The sequence below is a fragment of the Cetorhinus maximus genome, chromosome 21, assembly GCF_964194155.1.
Source record: "Cetorhinus maximus chromosome 21, sCetMax3.hap1.1, whole genome shotgun sequence".
Taxonomy (NCBI): domain Eukaryota; kingdom Metazoa; phylum Chordata; class Chondrichthyes; order Lamniformes; family Cetorhinidae; genus Cetorhinus; species Cetorhinus maximus.
The window spans coordinates 69,544,667-69,572,561 of record NC_135899.1 but is presented as its reverse complement, the minus strand read 5'-3'; the positions used below and the strand labels follow the sequence as shown (position 1 = coordinate 69,572,561).

At 42.4% G+C, this 27,895-nt stretch overlaps 1 protein-coding gene across 3 annotated transcripts in view; it reads right to left on the bottom strand.

The window, feature by feature from the left end:
• Positions 1 to 27,895, bottom strand: part of LOC144695969 (calcipressin-2-like) — a 183,761-nt gene that overhangs the window by 62,923 nt on the left and 92,943 nt on the right. For all 3 annotated transcript variants that reach the window (XM_078567093.1, XM_078567092.1, XM_078567094.1), the window contains one exon: positions 3,409 to 3,582. In XM_078567093.1, the coding sequence (XP_078423219.1) occupies positions 3,409 to 3,582 (174 nt within the window). The remainder of the gene's footprint in view (positions 1 to 3,408; positions 3,583 to 27,895) is intronic.

Here is a 27,895-nt window from a genome sequence, read left to right as displayed (position 1 = left end):
TTTGTATTTTTCAGCTTTTTCTATTTTTCTGCAGTGCTGGTTGCCAGGTTAAATGTATTTTTTCTGGGTCAGACCTTGGAAGGGATGTTTATGTAATGAGAAATCACAAATGAGAATCAGGACCCCTTCCTGCCGCCATCACACACCTGGGGCCTGGGCCCATGGCAATCCTAGACCTTAGGCGGCTTAAGCCACGGCCTCCCTGGCGGCATTGCTGTTCAATAGAGCTGGCAGCCTCTGATTCACCGGCAGCTCTCAGCAGATGGGACTTTCACCCCCGGTGTCCTTGATCCCAGAGAAGGCCTGCGCTGTCCAAGTAAGTGCCTGAGTGGCACTTAAGGCGGCAGGCCTTCCCTAAAATAAAACATGGTGCATTCATCGGCTCGCCAGCCAGCGAGACCCCCGTCACCTCCATCAAATACTGCCCTTTGAAGTGAAACCCTACTTGCCTATTCAAGTAGGCACAATATTTATTCCTTGATCAACTGTCCTAAAACAAATGATCTCATTGTATATCTCCATGCTTTTCGTACGAGACCATGCTGTGTTCAAACCGGTTTGCATGTTTACCAAATAAGTGACTACTCTACAAAAATTGTCTGCAAAGTCCTTTGGATGGCCCGAGGATCATTATTCCCTTTCTATGGAACAAGGCATACATGTCAACCCAGAAAATGTGACAAAGCAGACAACTCAAAAAGCAACTCTTCTATAAGCTGATAATGTGAAAATAAGAAATTACACTGAAAGTGCAGTGGGACAAATGCATATAACTTAAACTAAACATATATCTAACATTTTGTCAGTTGAATTGGAGTAATGCATAAGCACATGAAGCCTGGAGTAAGACACACGCCAAAAGCATAGGTTTATGTTCTAGGAGGTCTGGGAATACCAATGGATGGTGCATTTCTAAAGCAGTTTGAATTTTTAACATTAAAATGGTGCATCTGGTTAATTTTAAACACTTTCAGACAATTGATTTTTTTAAAGATTAACAATCTGACATTTGGATTTTTAACAAATTTAGCAAGCCATCACTTTCCTAAAATCTATTTGAACATTTATTCACCCATCTCCAACTTCCCCCTCCAAATTCAAAGGCCTTTTGGACCCATGAACTCCTGTTGATTCAAAATGGCACTCTTTTCTCCTCTGTCCCCACACATTTCAAGCTCATATTGGCATTATTCCTCCTTGTCTTCCTTAATTCAGCCGGATATTCCTTCATTTCCCTTTCTTGCCCAAGAAGAAATTCTTCTCTCCCTCTCTTTAAGCTGCTAATGCCCTCCATCCTTCCAGTTTATGCTGGTAGTCTACTTCAGCCCAGTCAGTTAAAGCTGGCACATCTTTCTTCCTCCACCTCTCGTCTTTTTCCCTCTTTACATTCAAAGTAGTGCTCCCATACTTTTTCCTTTTACCCTCCCCTCATTGGCAACGCTATGCTTTTCACTTTCCAACCTTCCAAAGTACTGTTCCCAATTCCTTTCCTGTTCAAAAGCACTGCTCCTTTGTCAACTCATTCCCAACCACCAATCTTCCTTTCTTCCTTCCTTAAGTGTTCTGGAATTCCTATCAATGTTCCTGCTATAAGTAATTACCACTACTTCAGCATTGTTGATGAAAATTGTGCATCTCAAGAGAACTTAGCTCACATCATGCAACAATACAAATCTGCGACAGCAGCAAAGCAGGATTTAGGTGGATGTCTTAATAACTTAAATTTAACGCCTTTAAATGAAGCTGTCAGTTGTTTTAATAGCGGCAAATCCAGACAACAAAATTGGTTCAATTTGAACACAGTTGATAGTAATTCAATAGTTTTTGAATTTTCAAACTGTACTTTATTTCCAGAAGTCAGATTACAGCACAAGTGTTGCTGCTGTACACAGTCAACACAAAAAGACAGCACAGTGCAGTATGTGGACTTAAATAAACCATGAGACTAAACCTCCAGAACTAAATATTTAAAATCTACCTGATAATGGTATTCTAAATTCCTAAGTTCTAGAAATGCATACTTAGGTTTATTGCCAAATATATGTGACTCCCCCTATTGACAATGTCCTGTTCTATAAATGACATCATGGCTTGAATTGCGGCCCTGCTGTTACTGTTCAACCCATTCCCCGTCCAGTGGGCATGAGGGAAGAGGAAACATAACTGGTAAAAGTTAAGTCGTAAATTCTAAATTTTAAACACTAGGATTTGGTAAAACAAAGATAAAACAGAAAAACACTCAAATGTTGGAATTAAAATTGAAAATACTAGAAGTGAATAGATAATATCACTTCTGAAAGAGACTGAGCGTAATGTTTGGTCAGGTGTTTCACTGGATGAAGGATCCCATATGAACAATAATCTATGTTTGTCTGCTAAAAAAAACTGTGTTGCGATACCAAAATAAAATAATATGACTATGGATATTTAAAATCATGATGAGTTTAGACAGAGTAAAATAAAGTTTCCAATGGCTAAAGGGGTGGTAACTGGAGGGCACAGCTTAAGGTGGTTCGCGAAAGAACCAGAGGGAAAATAGAAAGACCTTTTAAATACAAGGAGTGACTAGAATTTGGAATTCATTGCCCAGTAGGGTGGCAGACAGAGATTCAATTATAACTTTCAAAAGGGAATTGGATAAATGCTTGAAGGAAAAAAATTGGAGGGGCATTAGGAAAGAGCAGTGTAGTGGAACTAACTGAGATTGCTCTTTCAAAGTGCTGGCATGGACTACACAGGCCAAATGGCCTTCTTCTGGCTGTACTACACCACTTACACAAAGTTCTCATCTTCTGTGGCAATTAATAATTTAATTGGCATGATTTAACTATTTTTATATTTCAAGCACTGTATTAACTTCAAGCTTTTCAGTTCATTATAGAGTCAAATTTTTCAAGCATTTCTGTTATCATCTTTCTAAATACAGTATAGTTCTCCCAGAGTGGGACAGTGTTTTTACTCTCACCTTTCAAATGTGTATGTTGACAGAAATCAACTAAGAAGATATGACTGCACAAAATACAGTGCCACCCTGAGATCATAGAACATTTCCACAAACTAAGGTGTCCGACCCCAGTGTTGAAAATATTTCCTCCCCAATTATTCAGTATAACAATTGCTAGATATATAGTTTGCTTACATGTCTAATAGCAAAAACCTGGCATGCCAAACAATTGATTACAAAGCTGAAAAGGTGGCCATGGTAAAGTGGTATACATAGTCACATTGTCTAATTCCAGCAAAACACATGGGTATCGACTGGACAAAATGCGATTTATCAAAGGTGTTAAATAGGTGACTAAAGTATTGATAGCTAGGAATACCATGAATTATTCACAGTGCAGAGTTTCTTTTATAATGATCTGATAAAAAAACACAAGTAAGTTTTGAGAGATCATGATACTGCACCTGTGCAAAATAAAGTTTGAGTTTGGAGCCATTAAAGTCGGATTCATGGAGTTCTATTCGGGCCCGTGCAGCTGCCTCTTGATTGCTGAAGTTTATCCGTACTCTCTGAAAACTTCGGAATAATTGGAATGTGGCCCGTTCATCATAAACACGGAAGAGGGCTTCAAACCGTTCCTGAATAAGAAAGATAAACTGCATTACCACAGTTCTGAAATGGAGTACAACAGTTATAATATGCAAGTAAACTTTTGCCAAGCTTCCACTGTTTACTGATTTGGGATTAATATAGTTGCTCTGCATCGAACATTACAGTCTTATAAATGTTTCCCCTTTTTATATTCATTCACGGGATGTGGGCTTCACTGGCTACTCCAGCATTTATTGACCATCCCTAGTTACCCTTGAGAAGATGGTGGTGAGCTGCCTTCTTGAACTGCTGCAATCCATGAGGTGTAGGCGATAAGAGATTTGCAAACAAGGGTGAGAATTTTAAAACTGATGCATTGCTGCACCCACAGTGCTGTTAGGAAAGGAGTTTCAGGATTTTGATCCAGCAACAGTGAAGGAACAGCGATATATTTCCAACTTGGAGGGGAACTTCCAGGTGGTGGGGTTCCCATCTATCTGCTGCCCTTGTCCTTCTAGACGGTAGTGGATTTGGAAGGTGCTGTTGAAGGAGCGTTGGTGAATTCCTGCAGTGCTTCTTGTAGATGGTCCACACTGCTGCTACTGTGTATCAGTGGTGGAGGGAGTGAATGTTTGTGGATGTGGTGCCGATCAAGTGGGCTGCTTTGTCCTAGACAATGTTTAGCTTCATGGAGTGTTGTGGGAGCTGTGCTCATCCAGGCAAGTGGGGAGTATTCCATCATTCTCCTGACTTGTGCCTTACAGATGGTGGACAGGCTTTGGGGAGTCAGGAAGTGAGTTACTCATTGCAGGATTCCTAGCCTCTGACCTGCTCTTGTAGCCACAGTATGTATATGGCTAGTCCAGTTCAGTTTCTGGTCAATGGTAACCCCCCAGGATGTTGATAGTGGGGGATTCAGGGATGGTAATGCCATTGAACATCAAGGGGCGGTGGTTATATTCTCTCTTGTTGGAGATGGTCACTGCCTGGCACTTGCAAGAAAAATCTCACTTTCATTATTTATCAATCTATAAGGTCAATTCCTATTCTAGAGGGCTACTTACAAACCAGGTTTATTAACGTGCTGCAAAAATCAAGAGAACAATGATATTTCTTTTTGAACCTCCAAACATTTCATTTGATTCAACACATACAACATTTGGCTTAATAGCTGCAGAGAAAGAGAGGAAGACATTACAAGCCTACCGACTCCCACAGCTACCTCGACTACAGCTCCTCACACCCCACTTCCTGTAAGGGCTCCATCCCATTCTCTCAGTTCCTTCGCCTCCGTCGCATCTGTTCTGATTATGCCACTTTCAAAAACAGTTCCTCTGACATGTCTTCCTTCTTCCTTAACCAAGGTTTTCCACCCACGGTGGTTGACAGGGTCCTCAACCATGTCCGGCCCATCTCCCGCGCATCCGCCCTCACACCTTCCTCTCCCTCCCAGAACCGTGATAGGGTCCCCCTTGTCCTCACTTATCACCCCACCAGCCTCTGCATTCAAAGGATCATCCTCCGCCATTTCCGCCAACTCCAGCATGATGCCACCACCAAACACATCTTCCCTTCACCCCCCCCCAGCAGCATTCCGCAGGGATCGTTCCCTCCGGGACACCTTGGTCCACTCCTCCATCACCCCCTACACCTCAACCCCCTCCCACGGCACCTTCCCATGCAACCGCAGAAGGTGCAACACCTGCCCCTTTACTTCCCCTCTCCTCACCGTCCAAGGGCCCAAACACTCCTTTCAAGTGAAGCAACATTTCACTTGCACTTCCCTCAATTTAGTCTACTGCATTCACTGCTCCCAATGCGGTTTCCTCTACATTGGAGACCCCAAACGCAGACTGGGTGACTGCTTTGCGGAACACCTTTGGTCTGTCCACAAGCATGACCCAGACCTCCCTGTTGCTTGCCATTTCAACACTCCACCCTGCTCTCATGCCCACATGTCTGTCCTTGGCCTGCTGCATTGTTCCAGTGAAGCTCAACGCAAACTGGAGGAACAGCACCTCATCTTCCGACTAGGCGTTTTACAGCCTTCCGGACTGAATATTGAGTTCAACAACTTTAGCTCATAAACTCTCCCCTCCATCCCCACCCCCTTTCCGATCCCCCTTTTTTCCAATAATTTATATAGATTTTTCTTTTCTCACCTATTTCCATTATTTTTAAATGTATTTCCATCCATTGTTTTATCTTTACCTTTTAGCCTATTTCGATCCCTTCCCCCTACCCCCACTAGGGCTATCTGTACCTTGCTCGTCCTGCTTTCTACCCTTAATGTCACCTATTAGCACATTCCTTAGATAATATCACCACGACAACACCTTTTGTCTATGACATCTTTTGGATATCTCCACCTATCACTAGCCCTCTATCCAGCTCTACCTGTCCCACCCCCCTCCTAAAACCAGCTTATATTTCACCTCTTTTCTATTTTTCCTTAGTTCTGTTGAAGAGTCATGCGGACTCGAAACGTTAACTGTGTTCCTCTCCGCAGATGCTATCAGACTTGCTGAGTTTTTCCAGGTATTTTTATTTTTGTTTAGGAAGACTTGCTCATCTTTTTCATGGTTTTGTTGCCAATTTTCTTCCTTCCATTTTCATCCATGACTTCACTACTTCCGAGCCCAACTACTCCAATGTTCTCCTGGCCATTTATCCTCTCCATAAATTTGACACTTTGCAAACCCTAACAGCCAAAGTGACTCCCAGTGCAGCAACACATCAATTTTAAAATTCTCACTCATTTTCAAATCTCTCATAGCCACGCCTCTCCCTATCTGGCCCCGCAACCCTCTGAGATCTCTGCACTCCTCTAACTTTGATCCTCTGCACGTTAGCGATTTTCACCACCCCACAACCAGGGCAGCACTTTCAGCCGACTAGGCCCTAAATTCTGTAATTCCCTTCCTATACCTGTTCATCTCTCTCTCCTCCTTTAAGATGATCCTTAAATCCTATTTCTTTTGACCTAGTATCTACTTATGTAGCTTGCTGTCAAGCTTTGTTTGTTTCATTCCTATGAAGTGCCTTGGGATGTTCTATGTTAAAGGTGCTGTACAAATGCAAATTGTTGGTGCTGTCTATAACTGACTTTTGCTGCGGTTCCTTGCTGCCAGTTATTTTCGGCATCTCATCCAAGTGATTACTTTTAAAATGGGTGATCCCAAATGAGGAATGTTCTCAGGCAATTGAATCATCAGAAGCATTCAACAACAACTTGTATTGATATAGTACCTTTAATATAATAAAACAGCCCAAGGCACTTTACAGGAACATTATAAAACAAAGTATGACACCGAACCACAAAGGAGATATTAGGTCAGGTGACTAAAGCTTTGTCAAAGAGGTAGGATTTAAGAAGTGTCTTAAAGGAGATGAGTGCAGGAGAGAGGCAGAGTTGTAGGGAAGGTATTCCAGAGCTTGAAGCCTAGGCAACAGAAGGCAAGGTCACGAATGGTGGAGCAATTAAAATTGGGGTTGCAAAAGAGGCCAGAATTAGAGAAGTGCAAATATCTTGGGAGGGTTGTGTGGCTGGAGGTGGTTACAAAGGTAGTGGGGGAAAAGCCATGGAGGGATTTGAAAACAAGGATGAAAATTTTAAAATCAAGACTTTGCTTGACCAGGAGCTCATGTAGGTCAGCGAGCACAAGGGAAATAGGGCTTGCTGTGAATTAAAACACGGGCAGCAGAATTTTGCATGACCTCAAGTTGATGCAGAGTAGAATGTGGGAAATTAGCCAGGTGTGTGTGTTGGAATACTGAGTCCATAGGTAACTAAGGCATAGATGAAAGGTTTCAGTGATGAGCTGAGACAGGGATGAAGACGAGCAATGTTATGAAGGTGCAATTGGATGGTCTTAATGATGGCATGAATGTGAGGTTGGAAACTCATCTCGGGATCAGATCTAACACCAAGATTCTGAATAGACTGGCTTAACCTCAAGACTGCTGCCAGGGAGATGGAGACAATAGCTAGAGAACAGGGTCTGGAATAGGGACTGAAAACAATGGATTTAATCTTCCCAATATTTAACTGAAGGAAATTTTTGCTCATCCAGTACTGAATGTCAGCTAAGCAGTCTGATGACTTAGCAACAGTGGAGTTGAGAGAGGTGGTGGTGAGGTAGAGCTGGGTGTCATCAGCATGTGAAAATTAATGCTATGCCGGAGGATGATGTCACCAAGGGGCAGCATGAAAAATAGGAGGGGGTCAAGGATAAGTCCTTGGAGACACCGCAGGTAATGGTGCGGGAGCAGGAAAAGGAGCCATTGGAAGCGACTCTCTGGCTATGATTAGATAGCTAAGAATGGAACCATAGGAGAGCAGCCCTACACAGCTGGACAACATCATTGAGGCATTGGAGGAGGAAGGTGTTATCTACCATGTCAAACACTGCAGACAGGTCGAGAAGGATGAGGAGGGAAAGCTTACTTTTGTCACAGTCACATAGGATGTAATCTGTTACTTGGATAAGATCTGGTTCAGTAACGTGGCGAGGCCGAAACCTGATTAGAGGGATTAAACATGGAGTTCCAGGAAAGATGAGATTTTTTACCATTTAAAGCATTGAACAGTGACAAGATTCAATGATCTGGTTTGTTCAAAAATTGGTCTGGTAACACAAATTTGCTTCCTCCTCAGCTAACATATTCCAGATAATAAAAAGATTTAGCCTATAGTTTTAATATACAGCTTCACTCAGTTTATTTTGATTCATGTAAAATAGACTTCTTAAAAACAGAGGAGTAAAATCATGTTGCAACATTTTCAATTATGCTGCAAAGCCATAATATTTGATGTGTTTGGCCCTTCAGAGAAACAAAATATCATTCATTTTGCTTTCCCCCTACTCAATTCCAATTTTTTTTTGCCTGTTTTTATCAAATTAGCCCTGCTTTTTCTCTAATAGGCTGCTGCAGTAGTAGAAATCATTTTTGGTTTTATGTTCTTGTGCCATAAAAACTCAACGTAACAGAGGCTGGCTGATGGAGAAGTAATGGCAATTCCCTGGTGTAGTATTAAAAGGTGAATTTTAACAGAAAAAACAGCATATGGCTAATAGAACAATGTTAGAGAGTAGGCTGATGAAATGCACTATTGTAGGTTGAGGTGACATGAAAAAAAAGGTGCATTACTCACTAAATTAATGTGTTTTATTTAATGGTGCTTTCAGCCTCAACAGCTCAAATTAAATTTAATGGGTGCATCCAGATTAGTCATTGGATTCAGAATCTTTATTTCCTGCAAAACAATGATGAATACACAAGGTTGAAGGCGGTTAAGTGAAGCACTGATGACAGCAGTGAGTGGTTTCTGACAGGCCTGCTGAAATGAAGACAATGCAGGTTTGCATTGGCCATTCTCACTCAATGGGATTAGGACTAAATTAGTGGACAGCCACTGTGTTACCAACCAGCCAGAAAAAATTACAAGCCCATCAGTAAATGCATTAAAATATCAGCCCATCAAATTGCTGACCTTCATGAAAAGGAAGATGCTCATATTTCAATATAGAAATAAATACACTGACTCTAGGAGATTACAATAGAATTTTTAATGTATTTTCAAAATTGCTCCAGTGAGTTTAACTCAAAGGGGGTAGATCTTGGCTTTGTGAGATTGTGTAAAACAGGCAATACAGAGTCCAGCCCATTTTACGTATTCAATGATTTTTTTATTTCCACTGAAGGCAATGAAATTATAAAACACACAAAGACAAGATCTACCTCAAGATGAAGGACAGAGATTTCATAAAAGTAATTTCCAAGAAAATATCACCATGAGCTTAGCTTTTAAATCATTGAAGGTTGACTAAATTGTTTCCTGGGATGAGGGTGGCTGTACTATGATGAGAGGCTGAGTAAATTGGGCTTATATTCTCCAGAGTTCAGAAGAATGAGAAGAAGTGATCCCATTGAAACCTACAAAATTCTGAGGGGGTTTGATAGGGTAGATGCTGAGAGATTGTTTCTGGTCAGGGAACCTAAAACATGACGGCACAGTCTCAGAATAAGGGGCCAATCATTTAGGACGGAGATGAGGAGAAACTATTTCACTTAAAGGGTTGTGAATCTTTGGAATTCTCTACCCCAGAAGATTGTGGATTCTCCAATCGCTGAATACATTCAAGGCTGGAAAAGACAGATTTTCGGTCTCTCAAGGAATCAAAGGATATGGGGAGCTGGCAGGAAAAGAAGGAGTTGAAGCCCAAGATCAATTATAATCGTATTAAATGGCACAGCAGGCTTGATGGGCCATATGGCCTACTCCTGCTCCTATTTCTTATGTTTTTATGTTATGTAACATAATTAAGAATGCACACTGAATAGGCTCAGCTCGATGCAACTCCTCAGTTATATCAGTGACTCGCAGTTTTTACATTAAATTTGACAATTTTTGTTTCAAAAATTAAATGGGATGGGAAGAAAAACATTACATTTTCTGCTGCATGAAATACCTGTTATGGGTGAAAATGAAGGGCCTAGAAATTAGTGGATAACTGTTTTTTGCAACCTAGTTCAAGTCCATCATACCTGAATGATGCAGCCTGGCCTCATTCCACTGCTCCCAATGAACTGTCCACTGGTGAAGAGGACTCCAAGTTTGGGTCACTGATAACATCGCAGTGGCAATGGGTGGTAATGGTGGGAAGTTGGAAGCGGTGATTGGGTTCTTTAATGTGGGCTAGGAAGAAGAACTCTTGCTTCTCTTGGCTCCACATGCAGGTAATTTACTTACCTTCTTTGTTGCAGGCAATCCCTGGGGCTGGTTTCCTCACTGCAGCCCATGGTGGTGATGGTTGCCTCAGGGCAAACTAGGGGGCTTCAAATAATTGTTAGGTGGATTGTGGTCTGGTTTCCATGTTAATTAGTATTTGGATCTCTCTTCAGGGAACTTGTAGCCTAACCTATATTGGGAAGGTTTCCCTCTACTCATGAGTGACTTAGGTCTAACTCAGGCAGCTTTCTTCAACAACTACTTTATTTACATATACATGATAAACTTTTAGTTAAGTACATCTCTCTTGTGTACAGACTATTCCATGTTTCTTCAGAGTCTCTTGCACATGACTGATGTCACTGTTACGTCATGATACACATCACTATCTTCATTAACAATGATTAACCCATTATTCTACGTATCCTCCCACCCCACCCCCCAAGTATAATCATAACTTTTTTTTAAAACAACAACCTTAAACTATTTACATTACTTTTGTACTATCATCTCCCCCAAAGTCCGAACTGCACAGGTTAAGTCTTTGAGGTGCCTTCACAACTCTCTCTGACCTTGTTCTTGTCACCATTGTGCGAGGGTGATGGTCTTGAACCTGTTCACTGGCTGGGTCACCATTCTGCACGGCGGTTGATGTAGTCTTCGTATCATCATCCCAGAGCTTGTGACAAGCAAACTCATTTGTTCTTGAAGCCTCTAAGATTAAAGCTACTTTGTTTCTCTTGAACATGCCAAATGAGATAGGAACGTGGTTGTTCTGCTTGTTTAAGAACTGTGCCTTCAGACTTTCAATCTCAAATCCATACTTTCTGATCTGGTACTAATGTTGCTAAAGTCTTTATTCTAGGCCTGGAGTTTGTGTTCTTCTGTTTTTTCGTTGACCATTCTCTATACTCCTCACTCTTTTATGGTCGTCTCATGTAACATTTGTTTTTAAGTTCTCATTCAACAAAGAAATGTGTGCTTTCAACCATTGACCTATGAGCAGCTCCGCTACTTAAGGGTGCAGCTCTATAATTTGGCAAGGCCAAATTCCAATCGCTATTCTTAGTCATAAGCATTTTAATGGTTTCCACTGCTCTTTCAGCCTTGCCATTGGCCTCTGGGTGAAGAGGCTAACTAGTACCATAAAGATTCCACAGTCTTTTGTAAATTTCTTTAAATATTCGTTCATGAACTGTAGCCCATTGTCTTAAATAATTTTGTCCGGAAACCCATGCATTGAAAATAAATTCTTTAACGCCCTTATCACAGTCTCAGCCGTTGTCGTGTGGAGTCTGGTACCTTCTAACCACCTTGAATAATAATCCACTGTGTAGAAGTACGCTTTTCCTCAAGTCGAAGGGATCTAGTCCCAAACTTTTCTCAAGGCCTGTCTGGAAAACTAGATGGTAATAAAGGTTTTGTGGGTGTTTGGCTATTAATTGCCTAAGTATAACATGAGAATACGACGTCTTAAATTGCTTCCGAAATGCCTGGTCATCGGACAAATTGATGTACACGAACTCTGCACTTGGCTGTTCCCAAGTGACCACCATGGGTTCGATGAAGAATCTCCTCCCTCATAGCCTTGGGTGTTACTAGTCTATGATTGAATACTAGATCATCATCCACTATCAGTAGATGTTTCCTCTGTTCATGGTACAAGCTGGCTGTTTGGACTATGTATTTTGACCAACCTTCTTGGCAAAATTTTTTAACCTGGGTACACTCCACATCTTTCTCCTTTTGTCCTTTCTTGATTGCTTGTAGTTTTTTTACCTTCCTGAGGCTGGTAGAGAGTTTGTTACGACTGTTGAAAATGCTTCCAGCTCTGAAATAAGCACGAAGTCTTTGGGTTACTGCTTGATCAACCGTAGCTCTAGATAATCTGTCTGCTGTGGCCTGGCACATTGACAGCCGTATGATGATAACACATTAGCCCGAGTCTGAATTGTAGCATGCGGAGAGGCATTTTGACCATCTCTGGAGTTCAGAAGGATGACCACTGGTTTATGGTCCATCGTGATTTGAAATGTAATCCCATCAAACAATGAGAATCTCTGATGCCCAGGTTACTGCCAATGCTTCTTTCTCTACAGTCACATAGCATTGTTCCATTTCAGTTAATGGCCTGGAAGCAAAGTAGACTGGCTTTGTATTACCATCCTACCGGACCTGAATGAGTACAGCTCCAAGACCTGTTGAGGATGCATCGGCGGACACCACTGTGAGCAATCTGGGATTATAATGCACCAGCACATCTGAAGAGATGAGCCTTTCCTTTATTTTCTGAACTGCGTTGGTTTGTTCAATACCTCAAAACCACTGTTGGTTTTCTTTGTAAAAGGTCTCTCAAAAAGGTTGTGATTGTAGCTAAATTTGGAACGAATTTACAAACCTGATTGACTATTCTGAGGAATCTCTGGACATCAGTAACACACTTTAGTTGTGGAAAGTCGCTGATGGCTTTCGTTTTTTGAGGGCCTACCATTATACCCTTTCGTTGTATGGGGTGCCCCAAGAATTTAATGGTAGTTTCCAAAAATTCACATTTTTCGTTTAAGGTGAGACGTGCCTCTTGTAATGCTTTCAGAACTTCATGAACTCAGTGATCATGCTCCTGTCTTGTGGCTCCATGGATAACCATGTCATCCATATGACAAATTACTCTCTTTTTTTCTTCCAGAATGTTTGGCTTGGTTCACTGGAATATCTCCGTAGCCGATGATATTCCGAAGGGCAGGCGGTTAGAGCAGAATCGCCCAAAAGACGTAATAAATGTTGACGACAGCCTGGACTCCTGGCCGAGATGTATTTGCTGTTATTAGCGCTAAGTTTGATGAGGAGCACACTGTTGGCAAGCTGTCATCCACAGAGGACATAGGATGGATTTCTCTCTGGATGGCTTTGGTGTAATTGCATGAGGTCTATGCAAAGCCTGAGCTGACCATTCGACTTAGGAGCTGTTATAAGCCCCGAATTGGCTCCGTGATGGGTGATATGACACCTCTATTAACTTTCCGTTGAGTTCCTCTAACTTTTGCCAGCATTGAGTGTGGTACCCTCCTGGGAGTGGATAGACATACAGGCTTAGCATCTTGAAGCAATGTAATTTATTCATGCTTGAGCTTACCAAGCCCCTGAAAGAGTGGTGGGAATTCTGTCCCTTTGACTTGTTGTAGGACTCTGCCTACTTTTTCCAGAAGGCCCAAGTATATTAATACACAGCCGCTCAGTAAAGACATGCTTTGATTGTGCAAGATATAGAGGGTCTTTGTAATCCGTTGTCCCTTGTGGCGATGGGTGGTAGTTATCAGACCATTTACATGAAGATCCATGGCTGGATGTCTATTGCTTTGAGAAGTTCCAAATGATCAGCCAGTACTGTCATGCCAGTCCCAGTATCAAGCTCAAAGTCAGTTTTAAAGCCCTTGGGTGGAGTTTTATGACAGTGGGATTTTACGGTCCCGCTGAAGTCAATGGAATTTAGAATGGCTCGCCACATTTTACGGCCCCGTCCCCACCCACTGGCAGGATCTTCCAGTCCCACTGAAGTCAATGGACTTCTGGCCGGCTCGCCGCATTCGCTGCGGCAGGATCCACCATGCCCGGGCCAGAACATCCCAGCCTTTAGTTTCTAACGTAACTGACTAAAATTTCTGTTCTTGATCCTTTACTTCTCCTAGGAAATCTGTATTCTCATTTCTTTGCTTATTCCCAATTTCCTGAATTGTCTGCATTTCACAGGCATTCTCTTGCTTTCTTCCTTTAATGGCATTTTTAGATTTACAGAGCTGCTTTAAGTGTCCTGTCTTTGCGCACTGGAAACGCTCTGCACCCTCTACTGGGCAATCCTGCCTTCACTGCTGTTTCTTAGTGCTGCAGTATGGGCATCTCAAGATGGCTGCAATAGGGTTTCCAGCCCTTTCACCTGTTTTGGCAGGCTTTTGATTGGTCTTGGCTGCCACCTTTGAGCCTACTCAACTAACCGACTTGTCTGAAGCCATGGTATTCCCACGGAGTATAGCCCAATTTTATTCCCCCCCCAAGTTTGGCCTGCCTAGCATACTGAACTGCTTGTTAAAGTATTAGGTCATCATCTTTCTGTAAAAAATCTGACAGCTTTTCATTGCATACTCTGACGACAATGCAGTCTCGAATAAGTTCTTCTTTCAATGCACCATATCGCAACAACTGGATAGCCTATACAGGTCTGTAAGGAACAATTCAATTGATTCCCCTGGCCTTTGGATCTCAGGTTGAATTGCGCTCACTCAATTATGAGGTTCCCTTTTGAGCTGAAGTATGCATCGAATGCTCTTAGGACATTTCAAAATTTGCAGAGGTCTCTTCAATTCCCATCTCAGAGGGACATTGTTGACAACAGACTCCACTGCATAGAGGAACAAACTAACCTGGTGCTTCTGCTCTTTGGTATACAACCTGCCGCTGCTTGATATCTCAGGAAGTGTTTTTTCCACAACGCCCTGGCCTCTCTTTGTACCTTCGAGGTTTTCGAATGGAAGGGCAGAGACTGCTCAACTGGTGCCAATATCACTACCAATTCTCAGTGCGCCTCTCACCAAGATAAGTCTTCTGATTCTACTTTTGAAGAAGTTTTCTAATTTCTCCCCATGGTTATCCTGTCGATGGCACCAAATTGCTGTTAGGATTGGTGTCACTGCTGCCATGGTTTGTGGTCTGGTTTCTATGATGTGTAGCATTTGGATCTCTCTTCCGATAACTTGTGGCCTAATCTACATTGGGAAAGTTTCCTTCTACTCATGAGTGACTTAGGTCCAACTCAGGTAGGTTTCTTCAAAAACTACTTTATTTACACTCGATACTTAATAAGCTTCTAGGTAAGTACACCTCTCTCTCTCTCATGTACGGGCTATTCCATCTTTCAGAGTCTCTTGCACATGTCTGATGTCATTGTAACATCATGTTATACATCACTATCTCATCACCATAACAATTAACCCATTGTTCTACATTAGAAACCTTATTTACATGGCTAAAGGATGCCACTTGTTTGCCCTTAACTCATGTGGCAGAAGGCACAGTTCCAGCTGAAGATGTGTACAAAGGCTTCCTTACTGCCATATTGAGGTTTTGGCAGCCTGAGCAGCTGACCAATTTCTAGGCCCTGATCATCAATTGTATCAGATTTTTTTTTTTGCTCTCTTATATCCTCCTTTTTGGGTTTTGATACCAAAAAAACACAAAACAAGAGGGTGGGTATTGACCTGCTCCCAAAGTTTCTGCCAAACTGAACTTGGAGCCAATTCCAAAAAAAAAACTCCCATGGCAGATGGAGGGTAAATAAGGAAGCGGCCAAAGGAGGGCAAATTAACAGTACTTTAGGGGTTTGGATACACATTTAAAGCTATGTTGAAGGTGCAAAAGGCAATTAAAAAGCTAAAGAGATGCTGGACTTCATTGCAAAAGGCACAGCATAGTACTTTACAGCACAGAAGCAGACCATTCAGTCCAAATGGTCTATGCTATTGTTCACGTTCCACACGAGCCACCTCCCACTCCATCAATATATTCTTTTATTCCTTTCTCTCATGGACTTATCAGCAACATTCCCCTGTAAAACACTCATGCTATTAACCTCAAGTACTCCTTGTGGTTTTGAGTTCCACATTCTAACCATTCTGTGGGTAAATAAGTTTCTCCTGAATTCCTTTTATGTTCGCTAGTTTTGGACTCCCCGTAAGCGGGATCATCTCTACATCTACCTTATCGAACTCCATTATTTTAAAGACCTCCCATCAGGTTGGCTCTCAGCCTTTGTGCCTTTTTTTTTTTAAAATCAGAGAAATGAATCCCAGCCTGTTCAGTCATCCTGAACAACTCAAATGATCCAAATCATTTCAAATACAAGCAGTTGACATGAACTTACTGCTAGATACTTATCCGACACAAAAATATTTATCTCTACTGAGAGCAGAGCATCAAAATGTCAAGAGATCAACTGCATGTTATAAAATGAAGAAAGAAAGAATTGTTGTTCAATACCAGCAGCAATCTCTTCCAAATGATGTGTCTTTCTGTCTTGACTGGTCGTTGTGTGATTTTGTTCTGATATTTAGAAACATGACCACAAATTACACAGCAGGGTAGAATACACACACTCTATTTCTACAATTGTCAACCATAATCATACCAGTAGGCAAATAAATTTCACCTTACTTTCTACGAAGAAATGCTTTGTAATTTTGCCTTCAAGATCTTGAAATAAACTTCACTGCCCCTGCTGCAAAAAAAAGGTCCAACTTCTCTAAATTCTCAGATAATGACTGATTATTCCAGATATGAATGTCCTTTATTCTAAGATAATGGGCAGGATTTAATGCCCTCCCAGAGGCGAGCTTAGAGGAGAGGGGTGCCATTTGATTGGACGGGAAGGTGCAGGGAGGAGATCCCGCCGCCTCCCTGATCAAGCTCAAGGTGGGAAGGGTGGAGGGCAGCTTTCCTGTCCAGAGGCCAATTGAGCCACTTAAGGGCTTCATCCCATTGCTGCTCAAATTCTACTAGTGCTGAATGGGAAAGTTGCCCAGCAAACACTGATCTGAAGAAGAGTCATATTCAACTCAAAACGTCAATTCTGCTTCTCTCTCAATAATCTGCTGAGTCTGTTATTCTGGGTTTGTGTCAGGATTCCTCGGTTTCTTACTCTCAGGGAGATCTGGTCATTTTTGTTCACTTTTGTTTATTTACATCACTAACCATTCACAAGTTATAGAGCATTAGGATATAGCTACAGCTCCTCTCTAAGGTGCTTCTCACTCATCTTTTCTATGAGTGACAACACTATGACGTAGCTACTGAGTATGTACGTAAGAAGCTATTATTAGAGTTAACCCTTTACACCGAGTATTTCCAGCACTTTGTTTTTATTTCAGCAAAGCTCTCAGGTTTCTCTGCGGCCTTTCAGGGAAATGGTGGGGTGGAGATGGTGGGGCAGGCAGGACATGGCGGGGGCTCAAAGCAGAGGTGAAGGACTCAGTGCAATACCAGCACTGGGGCACTGTTCCTGGCACTGAAGAGACCATAAGACCATAAGACATAGGAGCAAAAATTAGGCCATTCGGCTCATCGAGTCTGCTCCGCCATTCAATCATGGCTGATAAGTTTCTCAACCCCATTCTCCCGCCTTCTCCCCGTAACCTTTGATCCCCTTACCAATCAAGAACCTATCTACCTCGGTCTTAAATACACTCAATAACCTGGCCTCCACAGCCTTCTCTGGCAATGAATTTCATAAATTCACCACTCTCTGGCTAAAGAAGTTTCTCCTCATCTCTGTTCTAAAAGGTCTTCCCTTTACTCTGAGGCTGTGCCCTCGGGTCCTAGTCTCTCCTACTAATGGAAACATCTTCCCCACGTCCACTCTATCCAGGCCTTTCAGTATTCTGTAAGTTTCAATCAGATCCCCCCTCATCCTTCTAAACTCCATCGAGTATAGACCCAGAGTCCTCAAACCTTCCTCATATGTTAAGCCTTTCATTCCTGGGATAGTTCTCGTGAACCTCCTCTGGACCCTCTCCAGGGCCAGCACATCCTTCCTGAGATACGGGGCCCAAAATTGCTCACAATATTCTAAATATGGTCTGACCAGAGCCTTATAAAGCCTCAGCAGCACATCCCTGCTTTTATATTCTAGCCCTGTCGAAATAAATGCCAACATTGCATTTGCCTTCCTAACTACCGACTCAACTTGCAAGTTAACCTTAAGAGAATCCTGGACTAGGACTCCCAAGTCCCTTTGCATTCCAGACTTCTGATTCTCTCCCCATTTAGAAAATAGTCTATGCTTCTATTCTTCCTACCAAAGTGCAGGACTTCACACTTCCCCACATTGTATTCCATCTGCCACTTCTTTGCCCATTCTCCTAACCTGTCCAAATCCTTCTGCAGCCTCCCCGCCTCCTCAATACTACCTGTCCCTCCACCTATCTTTGTATCATCTGCAAACTTAGCCAGGATGCCCTCAGTTCCTTCATCTAGATCATTAATGTATAAAATGAAAAGTTGTGGTCCCAACACTGACCCCTGTGGAACTCCACTAGTCACCGGCCGCCATCCTGAGAAGGACCCCCTTATCCCCACTCTCTGCCTCCTACCAGACAGCCAATCTTCTATCCATGCTAGTACCTTGCCTCTAACACCATGGGCTCTTATCTTACTGAGCAGCCTCCTGTGTGGCACCTTGTCAAAGGCCTTCTGGAAGTCCAAGTAGATAACATCCATTGGCTCTCCTTTGTCTAACCTACTCGTTGCCTCCTCAAAGAATTCTAACAGATTTGTCAGGCATGACCTCCCCTTGATGAAACCATGCTGACTTTGCCCGATTTTACCATGCACTTCCAAGTATTCTGAAATCTCATCCTTAATAATGGACTCTAAAATCTTACCAACGACTGAGGTAAGGCTAATTGGCCTGTAATTTCCCACCTTTTGCCTCACTCCTTTCTTAAACAGGGGGGTTACATTAGCGATTTTCCAGTCCTCTGGGACCCTCCCTGACTCCAGCGATTCCTGAAAGATTACTACTAACGCCTTCAGCTATCGCCTTCAGAACTCTGGGGTGTAATCCATTCGGTCCAGGTGATTTATCCACCTTCAGACCTTTCAGTTTTCCTAACACCTTCTCCTTGGTAATGGCCACCATACTCACCTCTGCCCCCCGACTCTCCTGAACTTTGGGGATGTTACTCGTGTCTTCCACCGTGAAGACTGACGCAAAGTACCTATTCAGTTCCTCTGCCATTTCTTTGTTCCCCACTACTACTTTTCCAGCGGCCCAATGTCCACTTTTGCCTCTCTCTTACACTTTATATATCTAAACTTGTGCAATCTTCTTTTATATTACTGGCTAGTTTACCCTCATATTTAATCTTCTCCCTCCTTATTTCTTTTTTAGTTGTCCTCTGTTGGTCTTTGTAGGCTTTCCAATCCCCTGGCTTCCCACTGCTCTTCGCCGCATTGTATGCTTTCTCTTTAGCTTTTATGCTGTCCCTGACTTCCCTTGTCAGCCATGGTTGCCTCGTCCTCCCTTTAGCAGGATTCTTCTTCCTAGGGAATTTTTGCTGTGTCTCCCAAATTACTCCCAGAAACTCCTGCCAATGCTGTTCCACTGTCTTTCCTGCTAGGCTCATCTCCCAGTCAATTCTGGCCAGCCCCTCCCTCATGCCTCTGCAGTTGCCTTTATTCAACTGTAATACCGTTACATCTGATTCCAGCTTTTTCCTCTCAAATTGCAGGATAAATTCTATCATATTATGGTCACTTCCTCCTAAGGGTCCCTTCACCTTAAGCTCCATTATCAAATTTGCCTCATTACACATCACTAAATCTAGAATTGCCTGTTCCCTAGTGGGCTCCACCACAAGCTGCTCCAAAAAGCCATCTCATAGACATTCTACAATTTCCTTTTCTTGGGATCCACTACCAACCTGATTTTCCCAGTCTACCTGCATATTGAAATCCCCCATGATCACTGTAACCTTGCCTTTCCTACACGCCTTTTCTATCTCCTGGTGTATCTTGTGCCCCACATCCTGACTACTGGTCGGAGGCCTGTACATAACTCCTATTATGGTTATTTTACCTTTGCGGTTCCTCAACTCTACCCTCACAGATTCTACATCATCTGACCCTACGTCATTTCTTGCTATTGGTTTAATTTCATTTCTTACTAACAAAGCAACCCCACCCTCTCTGTCAACTTGCCTATCTTTTCGATAGGATGTATATCCTTGGATATTTAGCTCCCAGTCCTGATCCCCTTGCAGCCATGTCTCCATGATGCCCACCACATCATACCTGCCAATTTCAATCTGCGCCACAAGCTCATTTACCTTATTTCGCATAAGAGCTGCCAGTCTCTAATTGGATTTCACCATGCTTGGGGCGCAATTTGACAGAGACATGGTCGTAACCGCCGACTAGTGTCAGAAAGTGCTGGCCCACAGAAAGGTAAGCATCTAAGGTATGTAGGTAGGATTTGGGGGTTTGGGGTGTCTGGAGGTCGGAGGGTCTGAGGTCAGGTGCGGGGGGGTGGTGGGGGGATGCTGGTGTGGTTGTCCGGAGGTCAGGGTGCCTGAGATCCAGGGTGTAGGTGGTGGTGGAGGTTGGGGGGTCCAGAATTTGAGTGGGGGGGGGGTTCCAGAGGCCGGGGGTAGATGATGTTGTCAGAGGTCAGGAAAGGGGTTTAATTCTAACTTTTTCTGGGTAGCTATTGGTGTAACCCTGGCAGAACAATCGAAGTTTGCAATTAAAATCGCATTTTCGGATGGTTCCCAGTGCAGCGCAATTGTCCGAAGGAAGTTAGCACTTCTGGGCAATTGCCGTGCAAACCCTTGCCTGGGAACTTGCCAGAGGGATTCCCCAGTACATATTTGGGGTACCCCCCAAATCCGGCACTGGGGAGCACGGAAGTTACGGGCCACAATGTTGCCCAGGTACGTGCCGGGTTGCCTTGAAATAGCATCGGGCCTCCTGAAAATGTTTAATGCAGGGTTCCAACCAGTTTTGCAACCAGTGGATATGAACCCTGCCTCAAACATTAAATCCTGTCCAATGTCTCAATTCCAACCAACAGCTACCACATTTGTGTATTGACATTCTTGGTCTCACTACCTTCTCAGAAACTTCCGAATCGCCACTGCCTTTTGGAAACTCAGGGGGAAAAAAATCGTTCATGTAGCCTTGTTTCAAGCAGCTCTACGCAGACTTAGGTCGATTGCCTGAGGGCATACAGCTTCACAGGCCACTAACTGCATGGTCTGTACAGCATTCTTAATTAGAATATTGAAGAATGCCAGGATCTGCCCCCAGGGAATTGATGCAAATCTGCGTCGTGCCACTTGAAGCAATGTTAGGCAAAACCAATTTTTCCCCCTCGAGTGTCCTTTCTCATGTCCATTACAAATTGGATTTTTATAGAAGTCTTCTCTCTGGATGAATTAAACAGCAATTCCTGGAAGTTAAACTTCCACCCCATGATCTAGGAGATGTACCTTTTCTGTATTGCATTTGTTCACGGGCACATAACTAACAGATCATCGTTCCATTTAAAATAAATCCCAATGTAATCTCATGCTAAAGTATGATGCGCCCTTGATATAGAATCAAAATTATACAGCATTGCATGAGGCTATTTGGCCCATTGTATCTGTTCAGTCCTTTTGAAAGAGCTATCTAATTAGTCGCAGTCACCTGATCTTTCCCCACAGCCCTGTAAGTTCTCTTCCTTCAAGTATTTCCCCAATTCCCTTTTGAAAGTCACTATTGAATCCATTTCCCCCATCCATTCAGGCGATTCATTCCAGATCACAACTCGCTGTGTAAAAGATGTCTTTCTTATGTCACCCTGGTTTATTTTGCCAATTACAGAAACTAAAACAATTGTCAATTTTTTTCTTCTTATAAAACTTTGTGACAGTACATCCAATCATCTACCTAAAGCTAGGAGTTCAAAGTTAGTCTTTTGTATGGTCAATCAAGAATTCCTAAAGAACTCCTGAAGTGTTATAAATAACCAGTTTTCAACCCTTTAGATGTTACAATTGACACTTCACTATACTGCATATGCAATTCTCATGGGAGATAGTAAATACACAAAAAAATCAAGAAATAACCATGTAAAACGGTCCATTTCTCGTTTTCACGTTAAAAGTTGAAATACAAAAGCCCATTTCTGCTGCATCAATGAATAACAGGTGTAATTATAAGGAATTTGGCCTATTTGATCTAAAGGACACTCTGATCTTTAAGTTAACAAACCCAGTAGGTGGAATTTAATGCCCAAGGCGAGTTTTGTGGCGGGGGAGATGGAGTGTTGGCATTTAATTGGGTGGGAAGGTGGGGAACAATGCTACCTCTAATTTTTTCCATCCACGTGCAGAATGAATTGTGCCTTGATATGGATGCACATAATGTGAGCCACCAGTGGAAATAAAAAAGCCTATATATATTAAAAGTTACCATAGATACAGAAAAATACCACCCCCAGCCACTGACCCAGTAACATGCTAGTCCACAAGTTACCAGATTTACGGAATTCAATTTGAAATTTGCCATGGTGGCATTTGAACTCACGATCTCTAAGTTTTAAGTTTAGTACCATAACCATTACACTATCATACACGAGAGTGTCATTTTTTTAGTTTTTCTATTGTAGCTTGTATTTTAGTCATTTGACAGAAGCTGAATTATTGATGGCTCAAGTCAAGACAAAGGTCTTTTGTTTCAATTTGACAAGCTCAAAATACAAAGAACTAAGGAGACTTGCATTTTCAATTGACAGAAAATGTGGAAAAGCCAACTTTTTCAGCTTATTGAGTGTTTTCTTTACTTAAAATTGCTACGAATAGTGAGAAAAATAGTTCAGTAATTTCTTCACATCAATAAACACAATCAGGTAGAGGTGAAGTGTCTGAGTTTGGAGATTTGGTTCTCGAGAAATGGAGGGTAAGGGTCAGCGAGACACCATAGGCTGAATTTTCACCGTGTCAGGGTGACTCAGGAGCCCTTAAAAATTGTGGGTGGGTCCCAATTCCAGGATTCCTAACCCCATTCCCTGGCTGTCTGATTTTCAGGAGTGCTTTTAAAGGGTGCAGGCTGGTTCCTGTCAAAAGCCCACATCCGGCATTCCTGACCTGACCGGCTTCATTGCGGAGGTAGGCATGCCCTACTCCTCCACAATTTTCATTGAGTTGGGCCAGGTTTTTAAACAGCCAGGGTTCACAGTACCTCAGAAGAGTTGTGAGCCCCAGTCTGGATGAGGGGATGTTTTAAAAGTTAAGTTCAAAAGATCCTCCTCATGCCCCTATGGCAAGGTCAGGCACTCCACCCATCCCCCCCATGGCCCTTCATGCCCCCTTTGCCAAGCTATAATACTCCACCCCCATGGCCCCTCATACCCCAATGGCAAGATGTGGCATTACCAGGTGCATTGACCCACTATGCACTGTATAAAACCAATGAGCCCCAGTGACAGTAGGATGTGTAAAAAAAGTCATTCATTCATTACTTTCCACTACATTAAAAAAGTCATTTCACTACAAGGCAATTAAAGTGTCAATCATCCAGAGCCTTTAAAGTATCAGTAACAGAAACCATAAGCCCTTGAAGCCACTTAACTTTGCGTAAATAAACATTGATATCTGTGGTCAATTTCACAGGGAGCCAGAGCTGTCAATCAAGCAATGTTTTCTCTGGGGCACAGCTGTTTCAACAAGAGTAATGTATGTCTGGGCTCTCAGTCAAGCACAAGGGTTTGTGGTTTCTGTTACTGATACTTTAAGGGGGTCTGGATGATTGACACTTTTATTGCCTTGTAGAGAGATTACTTTTTAAACATAGTAAGATTAAATATCTATGAATTGTGAAGTAATAAACCGATTTGCCATTCTTAAACTATCTCCCACAATGCATAAGAAAGTGAATTGGGGAGAGTTAGCATTTGGAAGTACAGACAGTTTAAAATATCCCATGAGATAACCTGACAAAAACCTTTGCATTATTATTCGGATATCTGGGGTAGGAATCCAAATATTATTACAAACTCCCTAGAAATGCCCTTTTAATGTGTCGAATGTCTTTGGGATCAATCTTGCTTTAATGATTCTCCAAAACCATCTGCAGCAGAATGACTAGATCAGTGGTATTAACTGGCCTAAAAATTCTCTTAGCAACTCTTAATAACTTACAACTCTTTCAACTTAGCTCCTTCTTGCCACCTCTCTGACCCCCCTGCTCGCTGACCCTCCCGCTCGCCGACACACCCGCTCGCTGTTTCCCTCCAGCACACCACTTCCTTCCCTGACACTCCCACACACCACTTCCCTCCCTGACATCCCTACCTGCTACTTCCCTGTTGGTCGCTGCTTCTAGCATGTGTCATTTTCCTCCTCAACACTCCTGTTTGCAGCTTCCCTCCTCAACCCTCCCTCTCACCACCTCCCTCCTCGATCCTCCCGCTCACCATCTCCCTCCTTGACCTTCCCACTTGCTGCTTCCCTCCCGAGTGGGAGTTGAAGACTTTGGGAGGGTGTTTACTCGCTGCTTAATTTCAGAGAATCAACTGGTGCGCATTATTCAGGCTGAGTGATAGCTTCGAGCTCCAGGAACTGACGCAAGTGAATTACAGTTGTTAATTCCACCTGATTAATCATGTCAGACTCGGCTCTCATCCGTTGATTTCCAGTCCTTGGAGGCAGGGGGTGGGGTGGGTGTCTACCAGTTCTTTGCTCATGGGCTAGAATGGTAGGAAACCTCATTTATCCATCAGGATGTATGTAGCCTATGATGGGGTTCATTATGATGCAGGTTCATTAGGATGCTGTTGGTATGAGAAAATACAATTATGAAGAAAGGCTTGACAGATTGGAGTTTTATCCCCAACAGAACAACACAGATTCAAGTTAGATATAAGGTTGGGCGAACAATATTGATGGAACTTTTTGACGCCGAATGATAGGCCCTCTTTTTCTATTTGTAAATAACCTCTTTCTGCTACTGATAGTGTTCTTGACACGTATCCTATCAGTCGAACTGATCTTAAAGTGAGTCATCACAGAAGGTTACCCAACTTAATGCGCTGGTTCAAAGTAGGTCAGATATAACAAATGATGTGCATGTGGCCAACAACACAAGCATACATTCAATATGATTTGGGATTCAACACTGCCTAGGGAGAAATATTCAAGTGTACACTTGTTCAAAGCCAATTACAGTAGAGTGACATGAAACTTTCAGGAGAAGGTCGGAAGTTTATTCAGAGGAACAAAGAAGGAACTGGAATAAAAACAGCAAATGTTGGATTCACTCAACAGGTCAGGCAACATCTATGGGGAGAGAAACAAAGTTAATGTTTCAGGTTGATGACCAATCATCACAACCTGCTTCCCAGAGAACTGGAAACAGTACAGCCGCACATATTAAAGACAAAGTGGGAAGAGATCTGGAGGGGATGTTTGATTCAGGGTTTAACATTAAATGGCTACACAGTAATAAATAAAACAAAACAAAAAGAATGCTCAATTGCATTGCTGCAAGGTTAGTTAAGGAAAAGTTGGAAGACATCATGTTACAATGTACAGTGCTTTGATCAGACCTCAGCTTAAGTAGTGTGTTTGGTTTTGGTCACCAAGATGTGAGGAAAACATTCAAGTCATTGTGGCAGTTTAGAAAAAGCCAAAAAAGGCTGAGCCCTTAAATCCAAGAACTGGGTTACTGGGAAATTTGGGAGAAATTGGAACTCAATCTTGAAAGGAGGAATCTCAAAGAACAAGTATATAAGGTGAGATATTAAGAACATAAAAGGGATTAATCTAGAAGTTTTCAATATATGCCAAACACTAAAATCAAATAAACTAAAACTGGTGAAAGTAATATTAGGACAAATGTCAGAAACTGCTTGTAATTAGCTTCTGGGTAGAAGAGGAGATAAAAGCCTTAGGCTTATTTGAGAGACAATCCGATAATACCATGAGGAGAAATGCAACTTTAAATACTTGAAACATGGTCCAATTGCCCCTTTCACTTGTAACCATCTTATCAATTTGAACAACTAAACTATACACAATGATAAAATGAAAAACTACAAATACTGGAAACCCAAAAATTGAAACTGCTAGAAAAAAAACAAGTAAAACAGCAAAATATTTGCCTTTATACAGCACCTTTCACAACCACAGGGCATCTCAAAACACTTTACAGCCAATTATGTATTTTTGAAGAGTAGTCACTGTTGTAATGTTGGAAATGCAGCAGTCAGTTTGCACACAGCAAATTCCCACAAACAGCAATCTGATTATGACCAGATAATCTGTTTTTGTGATGTTGATTGAGGGATAGATTATAGCCAGGATACCAGGGGTAACTCTCCTGCAAAATAGCGGCACTGAATCTTTTACGCCCAGCTGAGGGGGCAGACTGTTTAACATTTCATCCAAAAAGATAGTGCAGCACTTCCTTGGTACTGCACTGAAATGTCAGTCGTGAGTTTTGTGCTCAGGTCCTGGAGTGGGATTTGAACTCAGGACCTTTTAACTCAGAGGCAGTGCTATCAATTGAGCCACAGCTGACACTACAAGGCAATGACTGAAAAACATTTCTGGTGGGAATCTTCATCAGAATTATGAGCAAAGACGTTTACAGTTTCTTTTAGAGCACCCATTATAAACACAGTTCACAATTTACCTAACTACAGGGTAAATATGTACTAAGCACAGAATTTACAGGAAGCAGAATACTGCAGATGATATAGGAAATTTAAAACCAAGGGGAAAATATAGAAATACTCAGGCCAGGCAGCCCTGTGGAGAATGGGGCGGTGGGAGGAAACGTTTTAATATTTACCAGATCTAATGAAAGGGCTCCACCCAGAATGTTAATTTCTTCCCTTCCTTTACAGGTATTGCCTGACTCACCGACATATCTCCAGCATTTTATGTTTTAGTTACAGAAATTACAAAGATAATAGCAGCTTCTTTCACAAAAAAAAGTATTGGTCATTGAATGTTTAAAAGTACAATCTAGGGCAGTCCATGAAGTTCTAGAAATACACTTAGCAGGAGATTAAAATTTAATTCACAGGGTGTGGGCATTGATGGCAAGGCCAGCATTTACTGTCCATTCCTAATTGCTCAAGAAGGTGATTTGGTAGGCCATTTCAGAGGACAGTTAAGTGCCAACCACACTGCTGTGGGTCTAGAGCCACGTATAGGTCAGGTTGGATAAGGAACAGCAGGTTTTCTTCCCTAAAGGACATTAGTGAACCAGATGCCTTTTAGGGTTAGTAGCTGTAGGACTGGGAATAGTAGTACTAACTGCTGCAGGGAGAGAAAATAGCAAATTACTCAGCTGACTTAAAAAAGGAACAGTGTTCCCATAACAGCTCTTGACAAAACATGCAATGCGTGTAAAGGAAAGGGCAGTCTGAGTGTGCCTATGGGCCAGAATTTCCTAGATCAATCTCTCTATTTTGAACTACGCTGATATTTCTTGTTGAAGACTCCAGCGAACATAAAATAGTCAATGACTGACCTCAACTGCATCAATAAACTTAGTAAAATCAATATGGCACAGAATTCTGAATTCCAAATCATTTCATTTTGTAGAACTTGATCATTTGCAGAAAAATGTTACATGTTATGGACACGTATTCAGTTATCAGTAATAATTCTAAATTAGAGATTTACTTTTTATTTAGAAAATGCCACCTGCAACTTAAGCTGCCTAAACATAGGCCTGGATTTTCACTGCCAATTGGGACATTTCCCGGCTCCGCAAACCCAACCCGGGAAAAAACACACCGGAAGTTGTAATAACATCTCCTGATTTAAACCACTTGGCCAATCAAAAGAGACAGGGAAGAGATACCCACCAATCACCTACCTGTTTTCCTGTGACATCACACTTCGGCTCTGACAGGTAGAAAGAAAGGCAGACTCATGACATGTCCTCACCAGTTGTAACATGTGCAGCAGACGAGGGCTCTGGTGGAGGGGCTGGGGATGTGGAGGAAGATGAGGGGGCTGAGGAGGTCTCGGTACCTTCACCCCCCCTCAGTGACCTGCAAAGCCCTGGGTTGGCCTTCAGGTGGG